Source organism: Gopherus flavomarginatus, chromosome 2 (genome assembly GCF_025201925.1).
Source record: "Gopherus flavomarginatus isolate rGopFla2 chromosome 2, rGopFla2.mat.asm, whole genome shotgun sequence".
NCBI lineage: Eukaryota > Metazoa > Chordata > Testudines > Testudinidae > Gopherus > Gopherus flavomarginatus.
In genome coordinates this window covers 231,320,218-231,339,450 of record NC_066618.1, presented here as the reverse complement: position 1 = coordinate 231,339,450, position 19,233 = coordinate 231,320,218, and the positions used below count along the sequence as shown (strand labels likewise).

The following is a 19,233-nucleotide window of genomic DNA, read 5'->3' as shown; positions in this document are numbered from 1 at the left end:
ATCCAGTTCATTTCCGATCCTGATTGCCTCTTTCCCTTCCCACGGCAGAAGGCCATGCCAACCCAACCCTACGTGGTTTGGGATTGCACTCTGCCCACAGAGCCAGGTGAGTTCCCCAATGAGACATTCAATAAGGAGGAGTAAGACACAGACCTTTCCTTATGCTTATGGCTTTTCCCTCTGAAGCCTACAAGGGCCCCAGCCACTGCAAACACCTCAGAAGGGGAAGTAGGCAAATGCAGCCCTGGGACACAACTGAGAATTAGATAGACATATCAGTGAGTCACACTGCTAGTTAGAAATTTGAAATAAAGTTTGGAATTTCCTTCAGAAAGATTCTGCAGCAGCAAGGGCTGGGTGAACAACCGGCCACTGGGAAGGCAAATAGACTGGAGGGAATTTCAGGGGGAAGGCTATTGCCTGCTGCCAGGGACTGACAAATCTGGTCCTGCCCACAAGCCTCAAGCAGGCTGAAGTACCCCTGGTAACAGGTCTGTGGACCCTAGCATGATGAACAATGACCACATAAATGTTTTCCAGCTGAACTGAGAGCTGCTTAACTCTGACTTTGGTAAGTCTTTGGTAGGTTTTCCCATATAGTAGCTTATTATGTTTAATTTTTTAAGCATGGACCATAGATCTTTATACATTTTTTTTTCCAGAGAAACTCCATTTTCATTATTTGTTTCTGGAATTAGTTTGTACCAAGTACTAGATATCTCTCAATTTGTTCTGAATATTATGCAGGGTTGGAAAATTGATAAGCACAAAAATACCTAATATAAAATATAATTTAGGTTCTGCATGCATATTTGAACAGAGCCTTGAACTCCTCTTAGACTGGTACTGTGACATGTATCATTCTGAAGGCAGCTTTCCTTAGATTTACAATAGGATCTTTGATAATAAAAACTACTAAAGTTTTATTCTGTTATTTTAATTAAAGAAATGCATCTATGTCGAAAATCTTATTATAAAAGTATTTTATTGACATTTGCAATGAACAGGATGAAAATATATTTCTCTAAACAAAAAATGAAAGGAGAAAAAAATTAAACAGAAGAAATTTAACCAAAGCCAACAATTAGAGACAAAGTGAAATCAAGTCTATATTATTAGGAAGCCTAGAACACCATGATCCATTTCTTAGTGGGGTATATATGCACTGAATTCAAGATGCATCTCGTCTGATTAGGTCACCAAAATAAACAGTTATTGTCTTCAATTTGTTATTGAGAAAATTTTGTTCTATTTCAACTTGACCTCCTGGCCCAGCTAAGGAAGCAACCTAAAAAGGATAAAAACAAATAAAAACAGAAAAACGAGCAATTTCAAAGCATGTCTTTCATTCATCTCACTTAACCAAACATCATCAAAAGTGTTTTCTTTGCTACTATTAACACGGGGACACATTCCTCTGTAACACTGAAAAATTTCCCCCTAAATATTTAAACAAACAAACAAACAAACAACAAAACAACGGCTGATTAGTGTCTATGTGCCATTTGTGCCTCTGAAAAATCTCCCCCCTTTTTAGCTATTAAAACAGTAGGACTACATATGTGGAAAAATGCCTGCTATTGTTTCACACTTCAGTGTTATTTAAAACAGGTTACCATAAATGTTAATTCTGGGGTACAGGACCCTCAGTGTTTTGAGAGCACTGCAGTTTGTCCATCTCACTTGCAGCAAACAGCAATAGGAAGGCACCAAAATGCCCGACAGTCCCAAAATTTTATAGGGAATGAGAGCGAAATCTTAAGAATCAAGGAAAGGACGAAAGATTGCATGGGAGTTGACTGCTCAAGAAAAAATATGGGATGAGAAAAATGTGTCAAAAAAAACCCAAACCCTTGACTAGACTTTTTTTTTTTTTTTTTACTTTAAAGTCTCACACAATGTTTAGAATAAAACAGCTAGCAAACTGACTGGCTGCTGTTGAATGTTCCAGATAGAAATCCTGGTCCCATTAAAGTCAACGGCAAAACGTCTACTGAATCTACTGATGTTCAGTTACTATGCTTTGCACATCCTCATGCTCCATTAATTTTAAAGGAATATTTACAGGACAGTAGCTGCAGCAGGTTCTCTCATTCTATGACTATAGCATTCAGTAATTGTGTTCTTCCTTCTTCATATTTACAGTATGCAGTACCATTGTGCCAAGTGTGAGCAACAGGAAATACTTGTTTATTACAGCAGTACACGGGATGGACTACCACAAGAAGGAAAGAAAAAATATAGGGAAGGTAATTGAAAATGTATCTTTAAAGGAAAAAAAAGAAAAGGTACCCCTGAAGACCCTGATCTGGCAATGTGCATGGGCAGGCAGTTGTGCTGATGCAGGGCCTCCTGATTTCAATGTGGTTCCACACATGTGCTGCAGTCTGCCTGCAGCTGTTAAACGACTGGGTGGCACTCAATATGATAAATTGATACACTTTACAGTCTTTGCCTCAGTTTTGCATTCAAATTACTCCAAAGAAAACAAAGATACAAAGTGATTCTATGCTGACTAAAATGTTAGGGTCATGGACTGCAAGCCTGCAGTAGATTTTAGCTGACCTTTAGACCAAGAAGCCCATGGTAGCAGCTGCTAAAATGCAGAGTTAAGTATGCACTGTTACCTCTTCTAAACTCCTTTGAGACTTATATATGAGTTTATATTTAAACATGCTGAACTTCCTCTTATTTTTGTATTAGTAAAAAACCATCTACTGTAATAGAGAGGAAATAAGATTGATTTAAATTCAACTTTGAACTTTTTTATGCAAATCAATAATTACCACATATTAATCTGAAACAGACATTTATTTTCTTATTTACAGCAGCAGACAAGAACAAAAGCATGAAAAGCTTTTTCATCCCACAGTTTAATGTTAAAAAGAAAAAACACTGTTCTTGTCAAAATGCAACCTAACACTTAGGCAAAAAAGCAGAAGCTGACTGAAGTATTTATAAATAGCACAAGAATCTGAATTTGGCAAGTGGTCAGGAATGTTAAATGTTCTGACATTTTTTCTTACTTGAATTTTTAATGGCAAAGTTGTTAACATTTAAGGGCAAAACAAATTTAAGGATGTTAGTTTTGTGCTACTCTTCTTGAAGAATTCTGCATGAGAAAAAGCAGTAATCATCCCTTCAAAAGTGTTGAAATATGTATGTTTTGTAATTAGATTTGTTTGAAGTTATTACATCAACATTTTGGAAGAGACTACTCAGTATGAGAGCAGGTACCTACACAATGCCAGAAAAAAGGCATTTCAATATAATTTCAACACACTTAGGGAATACAATTTGCAGCATGAAATGTTTCAGTATATGACTAATGAATTCCTGCTAAACAACAGAAGCATTTAATAAAAATGTTTGATAAAGACAAAAAAAGGGACCGATTTCCTTAATTTTTCCAGCTTCCTAGTAAGCCAAATGGAAACTAGACAACAGTGTATAAAAATACAAAGAAAAATAAAATGTTGGACTTAGCTGAAATGCAGGACATAAGCGTTGAAGAAAGGTGGCACGTACTGAATCACATTTGAACAATTACACTGTGTGTAGCTATTTATAGTTTCATACTATTAGATCCAGGATGAGTATAGTTACAATTTCAGTCAATAACTAAAAATACTTAAACAAAATGTGACAAGATTCCTTGAAGCCAATTAAATATACAAGTATAAACAATATAGGAAAATTAAACAAAATGTAGTATAAAAGTCTCAAGATTCCAGAATGCCATGAACTACACAGGTTGTCTGCTCAAATCCCACCCACACTCTATGCTACTTCCTCAACCTTCTTTTTGTTGAGGGGAGGTCCAGAGAAACAAACAGAATACAGAAATGCTGCTCACTCATATGGAACAACCTGCATGCAGGAAAAAAGAATCTAAGAACATTTTCTGATTATGTTCGTGTACAAATTACTCGAGATCTAATTACGTAAAAGATACTTGCTGGCAATTCTAATAAGCAGGGTTCAATGAACCCTGACAGTTATAGAGGGGAAAAAAAACCCAGCATTACACAAGACTAACTACACACTAATTGACAAATGCTTTTAAAAACTGCAGTCACTGCCTTCCTTGATCTCTATTCCCCCCTTTGTTATTTCCAAACATTCTGTTCTTTCATCTCCCATTATTCTTAGAAATATCAACATGCACTTCCCATTCTTAGTAAAATTATTAAAAAAAAACGAACAAAAAACCCCACAATTTTTTTTGACATTTCTCCTTTGTATTCCAGTTACATTTTAAATAAAATATAAAGGGATGTGAAAAAGAAAATATGAGCACAAAATTAGATCTGGATAGCTACATGATCTTAGAAAATGATTAAAAATTATGTCTCTTTTTAGGTTAGCAATTAAGGTAATGTGCAAAGCTACTATATATGATGAGAGTAACTGATCCAGCATGGACTTTTTCTCTCTCCTCTTCTTTTTCTCCTACTTTCTTCAGACCTAAAATCCTTAAAGCAGCTAATCTAGGCATCAATTTCCTCCACTAGCTGGACTTACAATGAATAGACTCCCCTAAAATGCTCAACTTCTTTGATTGCTCACACTGCCATTTTGCTTTCTCTAAAGAATCAGTCTTACAACAGTGTTGTTGCACTCATGTCACTTTATACAATATGCAGATAGAAAATTAAAATTAATATTCTAACAACCTAGAAGCTAACAAAAATCCTAACCTGTTAAGGAAAGATAATATTCTTTAAATGCTTTGGGCTTTACACAGAATACAATGAAGTTCCAAATACCTGCTATCCTTGCAGGCAGCATTTTTCATGTAAATACTTTAAAGACTCAATGAAGAATGACAACTATGTATGGAAATCCCTCAAAACTCTGGTGTTATTTAAAAACTGAGATAAGCCCAAACCAAAATCCAAGATCCAAGCACCTTGAATTTTAGCAAGTCTGAAATCCAGAACTGATCCTGTGATTCTTTCTATTTTGTCTTGAGTCTTCGTTAAATATTAAAGAAGCTGAGTTTGTTTTATAGATGCATTTTAAAAGCGAAGTATAGTAAGTATTGTTATCTGGCAAAATCTACGAATCTAAGTTCTTCTCCTGTGCCAATCACTGCACATTCAACTTAACATAAGATCTCATTGTCTCTCACTCTTTGCCTTTAACTATTCGGAAAAGACGGTTACTCACCTTTGTAACTGTTGTTCTTCGAGATGTGTTGCTCATATCCATTCCAGTTAGGTGTGCGCGTGCCGCGTGCAAGTTCGTCGGAGATTTTTACCCTAGCAACGCTCAGTGGATCGGCAGGGCGCCCCCTGGAGTGGCACCGCTATGGCGCCTGATATATACCCCTGCCGGCCTATCCGCTCCTCAGTTCCTTCTTGCTGGCTACTCCGACAGCAGGGAAGGAGGGCGGGTGTGGAATGGATATGAGCAACACATCTCGAAGAACAGTTACAAAGGTGAGTAACCGTCTTTTCTTCTTCGAGTGCTTGCTCATATCCATTCCAGTTAGGTGATTCCCAAGCCTCACCTAGGCAGTGGGGTCGGAGCGAGACGTTGCGGAATGTAAGACCGCTGAGCCGAAGGCGGCATCGTCTCTGGACTGTTGGACCAATGCATAGTGCGATGCAAAGGTGTGGATGGAAGACCAGATGGCCGCGCGGCAGATTTCCTGTATGGGAACATGGACCAAGAACGCGGCAGATGAGGCTTGAGCCCGAGTAGAGTGGGCGGTGAGATGGCCAGTCGGAACGTGAGCCAAGTCATAGCATGCCCGAATACAAGATGTCACCCAAGATGCAATCCGTGGGGAAGAGATTGCCATGTCCTTCATACATTCTGCCACCGCTACAAATAGCTGAGGTGAACGCCGGAAGGGTTTGGTCCTCTTGATGTAAAAGGCGACAGCCCTGCAGACATCCAGAGTATGCAGCTGCTGTTCCCGTCGCGATCAGCGCGGCTTTGGAAAAAAGACTGGCAGGAAGATGTCCTGATTAACGTGAAAGGCAGAGACGACCTTAGAGAGGAACGCCGGCTGTGGTCGCAGCTGTACCTTGTCCTTATAGAACACTGTATATGGAGGATCCACAGTCAAAGCTCGAAGTTCTGAGACTCGTCTAGCCGAGGTGATTGCAACTAGGAATGCTGTCTTCCAGGACAGGCACAGCAGCAAGCATGTGGCTAAAGGCTCAAAGGGGGGCCCCATGAGCCTGGTTAAGACGAGGTTCAGGTCCCAGGTAGGGGTTGGGCGTATGACTTGGGGATAGAGTCGTTCCAAACCCTTTGGTCGTCCCAGGAGTTGACGCTACACATCAATGTCCGGGAGCTGAGAGCGGTCCGGCTGGTGTGCCAAGCGTTCCAGCTCCATCTGCAGGGCCGTTGTGTTGCAGTATTCATGTCTGCGATTAGTATGACCTCGTCTTCTGGCAAAGCCTTGCCTTGGCCGAGGCAGGGGGTAAGGGCGCTGAGGTTGGGAGCGGAAGGACCGTCTTTGAGTCTGAGGCGTATGCATTCCCAAAAAACGCATAATTACTCGGTTGTCCTTTAGACTGCAGTCTGGGGTCCGTCTTCTGCGAGAACAAGCCTTGTCCATCAAACGGCAAGTCTTGTATGGTATGTTGCAACTCAGGTGGGAGGCTGGACACTTGCAACCATGATATATGTTGCATGGCTATGCCAGAGGCGACTGTTCTAGCCGCCAAATCGACGGCATCTAGCGAGGCTTGTAAGGAGGTCCTTGCGACCCTCTTCCCCTCCTCCAAGAGTGCTGCAAATTCCTGGCGGGAATCCTGCGGAACCAACTCGGCAAACTTCCTGATCGCCTCCCAGGTATTGTAATTGTATCTGCCCAGGCGGGCTTGTTGGTTTGCTATGCGGAGTTGGAGGCCTCCCGCGGAATAGATTTTCCGTCCCAACAAATCCATGCGCCGGGCCTCCCTAGATTTAGGCGCGGGGGCTTGTTGGCCGTGGCACTCCCGTTCGTTGACGGACTGTACCACCAATGAACAGGGAGCGGGGTGCACGTAGAGGTACTCATACCCCTTGGAAGGCACCATGTACTTCCGTTCGACCCCCTTGGCTGTGGGTGGGATGGAAGCCGGGGATTGCCAGATAGTGTCTGCTCTAGCCTGGATCAAACGGATGAAGGGGAGATCCACTCTGGTGGGTGTCTCTGTAGACAAGATGCTAATCACCAGGTCCTCCACCTCTGGAACCTCCTCTACCGGCAGCTTGATATTCTGGGTGACACGCCGCAGAAGGTCCTGGTGTGACCCAAGGTCAATCGGAGGTGGCTCGATGATGACGTCCCTGCTACTGCCTCATCCGGGGAAGAGGAGGATGACAGCCCCGGGAACAGTGGGTTCTGCACTGATGCCTGGTCCGGGGGGACCTCTGTCTCCGGAAGGTCATGCGGGTCCGGTGCGTGTGCACTGGTTTCCTCTGTGCCACGAGGGGAGGTCGGCTGACGGTGGCCTCGGGCACACGGTGCTCTGAGTGACCGGAGCGTGATGGGCCAGTTGGTTCGCCTTGGGCTTGATGATATGCCCAAGGTGTCCAAAAGGACCACTGATGAGGTTCGTGGTCCGGGCCATGGGCATGCGTATCCGAGTCCCCGTAGGAGGCACTGTCCGCATGGGAGGAGACGGATGGATGACGCGAGGGCCACGGAGGAGCTGAAGTCGATTGGACCAGGTCTCTGCGTCCCTTGGACTCCTTTCTGCGCAGTACCAGCGAACGGTACCAAGAGTCGTAGCGGTGCCGGGAGCGGGACCGGGACCTGCGACCACCGCAGTGCCGGGAGGTCGATCGGTGCCTCACGTCTCCATGCCGAGATCGGCTGCGAGAGGTACGGCGGTGCCGGGATCTGGACCAGTGCCGGGAGTACCACGATGGAGACCGGGATCTCGAGTGGTGCCGCGAGTACGACCAGTACCGGGATTGCGAGTGGCGCCGGGAGCGGGAGTGACGGCGGGACCGAGAGTGTCCGTGGGACCTGGATCGGGACCGGCAGCGTTCTGCAGAGCCCGGCGAAGATGGCCTCATCATGGTGGGCTTGCCCAATGACTGAACAACTCGTACCGGCGGTGCTGGGGGTTGGGGCAGCTCAGGCTCCGTCAGAGCAATTAGTTCCCGAGCCGTGGAGAAGGTCTCCGGCGTCGAGGGCACGACGAGCTCAACCACAGCGTGCGCTGGGGAGCTGGTAGGCACCGGACTCGACGGCTCCTGAGAGACCTGAATCAACGGTGCGAAGGCAAGCAGTGCTGCGGCAGTTGACGGTGCCGGGTGGTCCGCCTTGGATGTACGCTCCGACTGCGGCGCAGATACAGGTGCATGGGCCCCGGTACCAGGGGAGGAGAAGGGGCTAGCCCCTGATCCCCTCTAACTATATACACAACTACTATAAGAACTACTAATATAAATGCTAACTAGAACTATAGAAAACGAACTATGTACACAATAACTATATAAACGAGCGAAGAGCTAGGGAGGTGGAGATCAGCTAAGCCACACTCCACTGTTCCAACGACCGACACGGGCGGTAAGAAGGAACTGAGGAGCGGATGGGACGGCAGGGGTATATATCAGGCACCATAGCGGTGCCACTCCAGGGGGTGCCCTGCCGGCCCACCGAGTGTTGCTAGGGTAAGCACACCTAACTGGAATGGATATGAGTAAGCACTCGAAGAAGAAGGGAAATTATAAGAAATATATCTCTATATAGATCAGAGGGTCAGGCTTTGCTATGTCTTAGCCTTGGACCTTGTCTAAAAAGCAATGCTAACCAAAGGGATCAGCAGCAGTTTTAAGGACCAACTCCTCACAAAGCTACAGAGATAGAAATGCATGTCATATAACATCTGAAAGCTGGGTTAAGCTACACAACATTCTTTTCTATGCCTTGTAGCTTATGAGATAGACTATAAACAAATCTCATGCTTCAGGCTTCAGCAGGTTGTCTGCAGGGGTCAGGAAGGAATTTTTTTCCCAACACATAACTGGCTAGATGTGTTCTGGTTTATTTTTTCTCCCCTTCCTCTGAAGCATCAGAGATTGGCCACAGCTGAAGATAGGTCACCGTATAGGATGGACCAGTGCTCTTGAGGTGTTCAGAAACTCCTCTTTCTAGATGCCTGGATGGTGTGTCTTGCTTACACAGATTGCCAGATTTAAGTTGGGAAGGACTAGCAGGACCCTTGGGAGTTTCTCCTCCTTCCCCTGCATTGTGGGTTGTGGTTTGCCTGCTGGGATCATGCAGACATATCTCACCTAATCAATATCCTGTCATTACAGGGGCCTCAAGCATTGGTGATACTTTAGTCTGTCCTGTTCTCTGCCAGTTGAGTCTTCTGAGGACTGAAATTCTTATTCTAAAAAAAGCCTTTGGGCTTAATATAGGGGTATATGGAGGAAATGTAATGGCTTGTGATATACTGAGGATCATACAAAATGATCTGATGGTCCTTTTTAGACGTAAACTCTACGGAAAAATATTCTATGAAAAAATGCAGTTGGTGCATACCTAGAATTTGGTATTTCATGCTTTAGACGTTAATGTTGCCATGGAAAATGTGGATTAAAATGCTGTGGACAGCTACAGTCTTGGCTTATGCCTGTAAAAGAAATTCTGCTTTCACTGCACGTTTAATGAAACAGAATTGGATTTTGTTTTGCCCAAGACTTTAGCTGACATCCCTGGGCAGTTTGACTAAATCTTTCCCTTAAATTCAGAGGGAACTCCCGTGCAGCCACTGAGTAATAACTTATCTGCAGCCATCTTATAAATCATCATCCTTACAATTTTTGTCATGCTGTTCCAGTTATTATTCCAAACATGAGTATTTTGTTGGCTCTGTCAGCTTTACATAATTATGATTCATTTGGCCAACGAGTCACCAATTAATAGCTCCCCTTCCAGTAAAGTCTCTTGTGTTCATTTTTCCTCACCTTATCCAATTGCTTGTGAAGTTAAATATTTTTTTATAAAGGAGAGTTAATGAGAAATGAGATTTGCTCAAGCGCTAAAAGCTGAAGCACAAGTCATTAGATGTTACCCAAAAAACAGAAGTAGCACTGCTCCTTTTCTTCTGTAGTATTAAACTAATATGTTGTACCAAAAAAAGAAAAAAAAAAAAAGGCAGCTGAAGAAAATAATTTTTTATGAATATTTTTGTGGCAACTAACAGGAAAAGACCTTTCCTCTTAATAAAAAAAAAAGTTTCAGTTTATGGAAGCCAAAGTTCTGTTAAAATATCATTGGGAAGCCACTGATATAGAAATTAAACTAGACTCTCGCTTCATGCTTAAAAGCAAAAGTCCACCCCACTCTTGATGAATATTTTACACCAGTATTTTTCAGTTACTTCAGTATTTACTGATAAACTGCTGTTGCAAATATCTTACAATGTAAATAGTGAACAGCAAGTTAAAAAGCTTCAGAAGATCTTTAGTGCACAATATGAACCATCAGCACAAAGGCAACATACCTGACACCCTTCAGAACCCCAGGAAAGAGTTACATTCCAGCCTCTCATTTTAACGTATACACATTTTCCCTCTGAAACCACGTTTACTCAATCTACAGAGAGATTTGTCTCTATCTCGAACCCACTTTGATTCTCAAATTAGTTTTTACTAGTCCTTTTTGTTTGAACAATACAAGACATTTTATCTGTAGTTACTATGGACAGCTTTTAACAATATCACTATATCCTGTATTGCCTAGCTTTAATATATCAAATAGAAGCTCAATACTATCTTGATTGATTTGGCTTATTAGGATAATATCATAAAGGTGAAAGGCCTCATCTGAAAATTTGTGAATCCTGCTGCTTTTGCAAGAGAACAAGCCACCTAATTTTATTTTTTCAAACCAAATAAGAAGCCTCTCGGGACGTTGAAGAATACACTCTAATCTTTGAAAAAAATTCATGAAAAATATGTTTATAGACCTAACATGATTGATCATAATGTCAATCACTTACAGAGTGTAACTCCACATAATTCACCACCTAATTATTATATATTATTTCTATTAACATAGCACCCAGGGGCCCCAATTAATGATCAAGACCCCCTTTGTGCTAGGTACTGTACAAACATGGAACAAAAAGATACTTTCTGCTCCGTATGGTTTAATATCAAAATCTATTTTAAGTGAAAATATTTGAGTAATAACACTGGGAGATCTAGGCCTGTTCTGCACTACAAAGTCAGGTCGATGTAAGTTGCCTTGTGTCAATATATTTATGAATGTATCTATGTTCAAAATTTGCCTCTGGCTGATATAACCATCCCATGACAGAGAGACAGTGAAAGCACCTCCCTGAGCAGCACAGAGCCATGGTCAATCTACTTTGGTCAACGCAGTGTGAGTGTAGACTCTGCATTATTTAAAGCAGTAAAAGCAGCAGAGTCCTGTGGCACCTTATAGACTAACAGACGTATTGGAGCATGAGCTTTCGTGGGTGAATACCCACTTCGTCGGATCTCAAAGCCAGTTTAAGACTGACTTGATGGCAAGACAGAGTGCTGAGATGTGATAGGTGGGTCAGCACTCTGATCACTGTAGTCTGAATTGGTTTCCCCAGTAATGGCTGATTGAATAATTAGCTAATCAGAAGGAGAGGCTAGGGAGGTAAGGAACTAATTAGAACTCAACAATTAGACCTGAACAACCCTGATAAATGCCAAGAAGGAAGTGTTATATGGCGGGAGGAGGACCTGGCTAGTTGAGTCTAGAATGAATGCACTTCTTAGAGAGAGGGAGACCTCCTCTCCTTTTAGGGCCCTAGCAAAGAAGGGCTGAAAGAAGCAGAGGTTAAAACTGTTATGTTGCACTGCACTGGGGCTGGTGAATGGGTTTAGAATAAAATGCAGCCGACATACAAGAAGAAAGTGGGTCTGAGCAGTTTCTGGGGCATCAGGACAGAGCAAAGCTCTGTCACAGATGGGCAAAATCCACTTACTTCATTATTCCCTTCTAGTCTATAAGTTTCTCTCTGAAGATAGTGAAAGCTGGAGAGATGTTAAAGGAAACTACAGAGGGACCAAGGAGACCATAGAAGAAATGAGAGGGCAACTAGGAGTTGCCAAGGAAGTAAGGAATTACAGCTAGATGTGGAAAATATCTGGATAAACTGGCTTTCTATACAGCTTAAAAGATAGCAAAGCTATACAAAGTTATTTGGGAAAATGGCTTTTGTATGGAAATCTATCTGTGGCTTAACCTTTATGGAGGAATATACTATACTCATCCTTACAATCCTAACAGACGCATGCTGAGAACTCTTATCTCCTAACTACCAGCTAAAGAGCTCTAATAGAAAGCTCTGTGATGCAATGTAATGGTTTAACATAAATCAGCATTTGTACACTGCTTTGAGGCTACCTTCACCCTTTGTAACAAAGAAGGGCAAAATGGGAAATAATTACTACTAATGCTTTCTGAAAAGAGTCCGGCTCCCTCTCTCACCCCTGTAAAATTTTCATTGGGGGTAGGAGGTGAGGGAGAAGAGGAGAACCACTGTTGAAAAGAATCAGTGCAGATTACTTTAGAAGGCCAATGAAAGTTTGCTTGTTGGGAATAACAAGGATGCTTTCATGGTTGCTAACCCAGAATTGTCATTAGTCTTGATAGTTAAAGTTTGCAATCACCTTTGCTGAAATAATGCGGAGTTGGTTGAATAAAATGATAGGGAGACAATTTACAGCAGGTTAATTACTGTATGCTGAGACCAAGATTTTCCAGAGGGACTAGTGATTTTGGGTACTCAATTTGAAACACCTTAAAGCAGTGATTCTCAGACCTATTTGATCATTCGCCCCTCCCCTGTCACATAAGTACATATACAGATAAACAAAAAATCAACAAGCAACTCTCACTAAATATTAAGAACAGTAAGGCATTGATTCAAACAGAGCCAATGATCCATTGTAACAAGAGGAAGAGCAAAACTGTGATTGTGGTCAATGCTTACAATTGAATGTGCTCACTACATCCTAGCAAATGGATTAATGTATAGATGGCAACAACTTTGTACAATGCTGTGCAAGCTTAACAGAAATCCATCAAAATGCACAGCCCCATCTAGAGAGTCAAATGCACAGCACCATCTGAGGACCTGATATGTCTGGACGAATCAGCTTTGCTAATTATTCATTGCTTTGGATAAAATGTGCACAGTACATTTTCCCAGCCCTCTCCCCCCTCCCCTGATAACACTTCTTATGTCCTCCCCCCCCAAACATATACTGTGCCACCCCTCCCGGGGGGGGGCACAGTTGGAGAACCTTTGTCTTAAAGGGACCCAATTTTCAGAAGGTGAACGCTTAGCACTTTCTGAAAATCAGATTTCAAGATCTCAAGCTGAGCACCCAAAAACAGAGGCTCTCAAAAATAGATACTCTTGCAAAATTTGACTCAAATGATTTTAATCTGTGAAAACTGTTTACTGGTCTACGGGCACTTTGTAACAGTTGTTTTTAATTGTTTTAAAATTGCATGCCCTATTTACAGAACTGAAAACAGACTGGATTAAGAAATAAGGACAATTCATGGTAACGCATATTATAAACGGTCTTTTTGCGAAAAGAAAAAAAAGAGTAAATATTCACTCATAACTACTAACTTTGAATGCAATCTGATTTTTAAAATTAAAAATAGTATACTCAAGTGCTCAGAATACAGTACCATGGAAGCTAATTAACCGGGGTCAGAGTGGCTAGCGATAATCCAAATTTCACAAGCTTCTTGGTAATTGGCCCCCAACAACACTGGTAAAAAAGTCATATTAAGTAAGTCGATACTTGAACTGGAAAACCAATTTTACCACTTGTGGGTGATCTGCACTAGGTGTTCTCCCATCGTTTTATTAAGCTATTCCAATTCTCTTTTTGCCAGGTTAAAAATCCTACACAGTTTTAATCAGAGGCGTCACATGCAGGATTTCAGTAGAATATATGAGGAGGGCCACTCCACAAAACCAATTTCATTTTTGCCATTTAATGACAGAATAGATGTCTCAGAGTTAACTTTTGTGTTGTTTAAAATAACACTGGACAGAAACCTGATGAATGTGTCATGTTAGGACCTAACCATGATAAGTTCTCCTTCTAAGGTTATGTCTACATTACGCACCTTTTAGCAACACAGCTGTGCTGCTAAAAGGTGCACAGTGTAGCCACTCTTTTGTCAGTAAAATTTTTGTTGTTCAGGGTGTGTACATTTTCTTCACACCCCGAATGACAAAAGTTTAGCGATGAAAGCGTCCAGTGTAGATGAAGCCTAAGAGTCAGATCATTTATGGGCGAACTAGAAAGATCATCTCCTCCAACCTAGGTCAAACTCTTAGCAAAGGTATTAACAGTCTGAGAGAAAGGAAAACAGGTCAATATTACTCCTGGGGGAATTCTGTGCATCTGCAGATGCGCAAAATTCATCTGCCTCGCATAATTTTGTATTTTCCCGCATAAAAAACATTTTGCCTAAGAAGTGCTGCAGTTCCGTCTTTTGCCCACCAAGCTGTGTGCATGCCGGCTGTTCTAGTGCTATGGTGGCCTCTGGTGGGTAAAAGGAAGAACTGCAGCACGGCCTCTGGTGGGTAAACGGCAGAACTGCAGCACTTCTTAGGTAAAATGTATTTCATGTGGGAAAATACAAAATTCTATGCCCAGTGCTACAGAATTCCCCCAGCAGCAGAATTCATCACAGCACCCTACCCACAGAACCAAGTTAGGACAGAGTGGGGCACACAAGGCTGCTGGAGTGGGTCACAGACTGGGGTTCAGAATGCCAAGTGTGTGTGTGGAGGGAGGGGGACAACACAGATTGGAGAATTGTCTCAGGAGTAGTGAGGTGACAACATTAAGCCTGGGGATGGGGGAGGGGAGCAAACTTGCCTGACTGAAGGGGAGAGGCCTGGGGTCAGCCAGGGTCTGCATGGGGCGGCTTCCTAACACACTAACAATCTCATCTCCTCCCCCACCCCAAAGAAAAACCTCTCACCCACACCCAACACCCTCCAGGTTCACTCTAGGCTCCTTCCCTCTCCCTCAGTTCCTCTGTTACCCCTGACTCCCACAAGCCTTTGCACTGCTTCTGACAGGTGCAGGAAATACAGTTCTATATTGTAACTTAAATGAATTATACAAAGTTCTGTATTAATATACATAGTAAAGAATCTATTTGTCAAAAAAATAATACCAGAATCTTTTTTTTGCCTGCATTGTTACAAACATACTTGCTGACAATATTTTGAAATAAATTAACAAAATAATTGTAACTCGCATGATTATATTGTGTTATTTTCACAAACAGAATATGCAGAATTTTCATAGTGTGCAGAATTTTAAATTTTTTTGGCACAGAATTCTCCCAGAAGTACAATATGCACAACAATATGCTCTTTCTCAGCAAGTATAAAAGGTTGCAACATTTCAAGAGAGAGTAGCAAAATCCCCTAAAGAAAAAACAAGCTATGAAAAGAGCCAGCACTACTATCTTAGGGGCAAGTTCTGCTCCCTGATCCTGATGGTTTTACTACTTGGTTTGAAAAAACATTGTAAGTGAACAAGTCACCAGGAGAAGTCAGTGAGGTTCTTGAACTATCTGAATGTTTACAGAGTTTCCACTGTGCTTGATTTTGGAAACTGTAAAAACAGACAAAACAAATACTCTAAAGAGAACAAGGAAGTCTCTTTAAAGCTGTGACTCTAATCCTTTTCTTTAAACCTGTCTCTCCGGAAGAGTTTTTCCAGGTGAAATTTTGTGCTATGGTATGTAAACATACAACTAGCAGCCAATTAAAGTGATCTCTCAATCCAAGCCTTGTTAAATAGTTTGATTGACAGTTTTGATACTTTGAAAATGCGAGTTCTGGACTTTTTTTTTTTTTTAAGAGAGAAAATATACTCAATTGCATTAAAACCCTGATGCAAGGAGATTCAGCACCATGCAGTATGTCACACATACAAAGAGTGTAGGGCTGTCAAATTATTCAAAAAATTTATCGCGATTAATCGCAGTTAAACAATAATAGAATACATTTATTTAAATATTTCTGGATGTTTTCTACATTTTCAAATATATTTATTTCAATTACAACACAGAATACAAAGTGTACAGTGTTCACTTTATATTTATTTTTGATTACAAGCATTTGCGCTGTAAAAAACAAAAGTAGTATTTTTTCAACTCACCTAATACAAGTACTGTAGTGCAATCTCTTTATCATGAAAGTTGAACTTAAAAAATGTAGAATTATGTACAAAAAAACCCTTGCATTCAAAAATAAAACAATGTAAAACTTTAGAGCCTACAAGTCCACTCAGTTTTACTTCTTCAAGTTCAGCCAATTGCTCAGACAAACACATTTGTTTACATTTGCAGGAGATACTGCTGCCCTGAAAGTGAGAAGAGGCATTCTCATGGCACTGTTGTAGCTGGAGTCACAAGATATTTACGTGCCACATGCGCTAAAGATTCATATGTCCCTTCATGCTTCAACCACCATTCCCGGGGACATAAGTCCATGCTGTCCTGCTCGATAACCATCCAAAGCAGTGTGGATTGACGCATGTTCATTTTCATTATTTGAGTCAGACGCCACCAGCGGAATGCTGGTTTTCTTTTTTGGTGGTTCAGGTTCTGTAGTTTCCACATCAGAGTGTTGTTCTTTTCAGACTTCTGAAAGCAGGCTCCACACCTCGTCCTTCTTAGATTTTGGAAGGCACTTCAGATTCTTAAACCTTGGGCTGAGTGCTGTAGCTATCTTTAGAAATCTCACACTGGTACCTTCTTTGTGTTTTGTCAAATATGCAGTTAAAGTGTTCTTAACATGAACAACATGTGCTGGGTCATCATCCAAGACTGCTATAACATGAAATATATGGCAGAATGTGGGTAAAACAGAGCAGTGGACATATAGTTGTCCCCCCCAGAAGTTCAGTCACAAATGTAATTAACACTTTTTTTTTTTTTAACGAGGAAGCATGTCCTCTGGAATGGTGGCCAAAGCATAAAGAGGCACAAATGTTTCACATATCTGGCACATAAATACCTTGCAAGGCCAGCTACAAAAGTGCCATGGAAATGCCTGTTCTCACTTTCTAGTGACATTGCAAATAAGAAGAGGACAGCATTATCTCCTGTAAATGTAAATAAACTTTCTTGTCTTAGCGATTGGTTGAACAAGAAGTGGACTGAGTGGACTTGTAGACTCTGAAGTTTTGAATTGTTTTGGTTTTGAGTGCAGTTATGTAACTAACAAAAAAAATCTACATTTGTAAATTGCACTTTCACAACAAAGAGATTGCACTACAGTACTTGTATCAGATAAACTGAAAAATACTATTTCTTTTGTTTATCATTTTACAGTGCAAATATTTGTAAGCAAAAATAATATACTCTTTGATTTCAATTACAACACAGAATACAATATGTATGAAAGGGTAGAAAAACATTCAAAATATTTAATAAATTTCAATTGGCATTCTACTGTTTAACAATGTGATTAAAATGGCAATTAATCGTGATTAATTCTTTTGAGTTAATCGTATGAAGTAATTGTGATTAATCGACAGCCCTAAAAGAGTGCTTAAAAACAAGGAAATTAAAGATTTATAATTAGCACAAATAGAAAGAACCTTTTAAAAAAAAGGTTAAACAAGTCTTTCATATTTTACTGGGGCAGTTCATCTTCAGTTTGACCTAAAAATGCAACATATGAAAAATTATTCTTGTAACAAGATCACAATCATAGGCAGGTAAATTTGATGGGATTTTAAAAAACCAAAACAGTTTATTGTACATTTTTTTAACATTTCCCCCAAGTTTTATTAACATTACTGCTCCCTTTAGAGACAGAAGAATGAACTGAAGAGAAACAATTTGATTAATTGTACCTTACCAAGGGCTAGTCTACTCCACTAGTTTGTCAAACAACAAAGGTTATCTTCCACATATGCACACAGAATTAATACTGCTTATCAAATCTTCTCCACGTGCTGGCCATGTACAGCATAGCACAAATTGGCTTGGTACATTGTGGATTTTTTTTTCTTCCTCTAGTTAATAAATAAAACAAACAAACAAAAATCAGGAATTGGCCACTCCCGTAGGCAAGATAGCAGACTTGAAGGACCAATGACCTGATCCTGTATGACAAATCTCCCAAGAAGCTCTCTGGGGATGGGACTGCCTATTCAACTTCTTTTGCTTTTTTGTGTTTTGTCACTTTGTACACTCCAGCGCTAAACAAATGTAATGTTATTTAAGTAATAGTGAGGGGATGGAGGAATGAAAACTAAAAACAATTTGTTTGTTTTCTTATATCCTGAACAAAACATTCTAAAAAAACCCTGCTGTTTACAAACTGGGATAGGCACAATTTTTCAGGAATAATCCTTCTGCATTTAGTACTTCCAAGGACACTGTATGGAATATAGGTGACCATTTATATTATTGATACCAGTATTACAAAATTGCTATGAATCTTACAAGATATGCCATATGGTATCAGTGGCAAAGTTATAATGGGCTAAGTATGATAATCTTGTTTATATATATGTATCATCTTTGTATTATGAGTTATAAATACATGTAATGTAATGAACGCGTGCTTCGGGCCTGCGGGGTAGGCCGTCGCTACGCGCAGCTCATGAGACGCCTGATGGTCTCGGACACTATCAGATGGTCCAGAGACATCTACACGGAGCACGTCACCGGTCACCGCCAATACCAGGAGTAAGCAGGCGTGACTCCGTGCACCCGAAGGGGGGAGGAGATTTTCACACTCCCCCGTGGGACTCTATCCCCTGAGCCCTGAACCCACCAAACCAAACTCCACTATGTGAGGGTTGCCCTATCCTCATCACCCAGCTCGCTCCTTTATTCCCACGACTGTCTATAACCTGTTTGTATGAGCGATGTACCCTCACTGCCTCCCGACTGTATCTTGATCTCACCCACCGTTCACCCCGCATTGGGGACATGACAGACTGTATATGGTATATGCTGCCCAATACCAAAATACTGACCCCCCCGCCCCCGTAGTCTGTATGCTATCCCCGATGAAACAATAACTGATGCTTTAAACTCTCTGTATCGTTTATTTTCAAATATTCACTAATAAACATTAAAATCTGCATCTCAAACCTGTGCTGTGTTTCTGAGTGACACCCTCAGACAAACTGGCATCAGCACTATCTAGCCTGTTTGATGGCCCATCAAGGGCAATCAGTGGTACAATG

General features: G+C 41.3%; 1 protein-coding gene across 1 annotated transcript in view; it reads right to left on the bottom strand.

The window, feature by feature from the left end:
* Window positions 1-966: 966 nt before the first annotated feature.
* TGS1 (trimethylguanosine synthase 1) overlaps window positions 967-19,233 on the bottom strand; it is a 48,815-nt gene continuing 30,548 nt past the window's right edge. Inside the window, exon 13 of the mRNA XM_050938949.1 lies at window positions 967-1,288. Coding sequence (XP_050794906.1) covers window positions 1,172-1,288 — 117 coding nt within the window. The 3' untranslated portion in view covers window positions 967-1,171. The remainder of the gene's footprint in view (window positions 1,289-19,233) is intronic.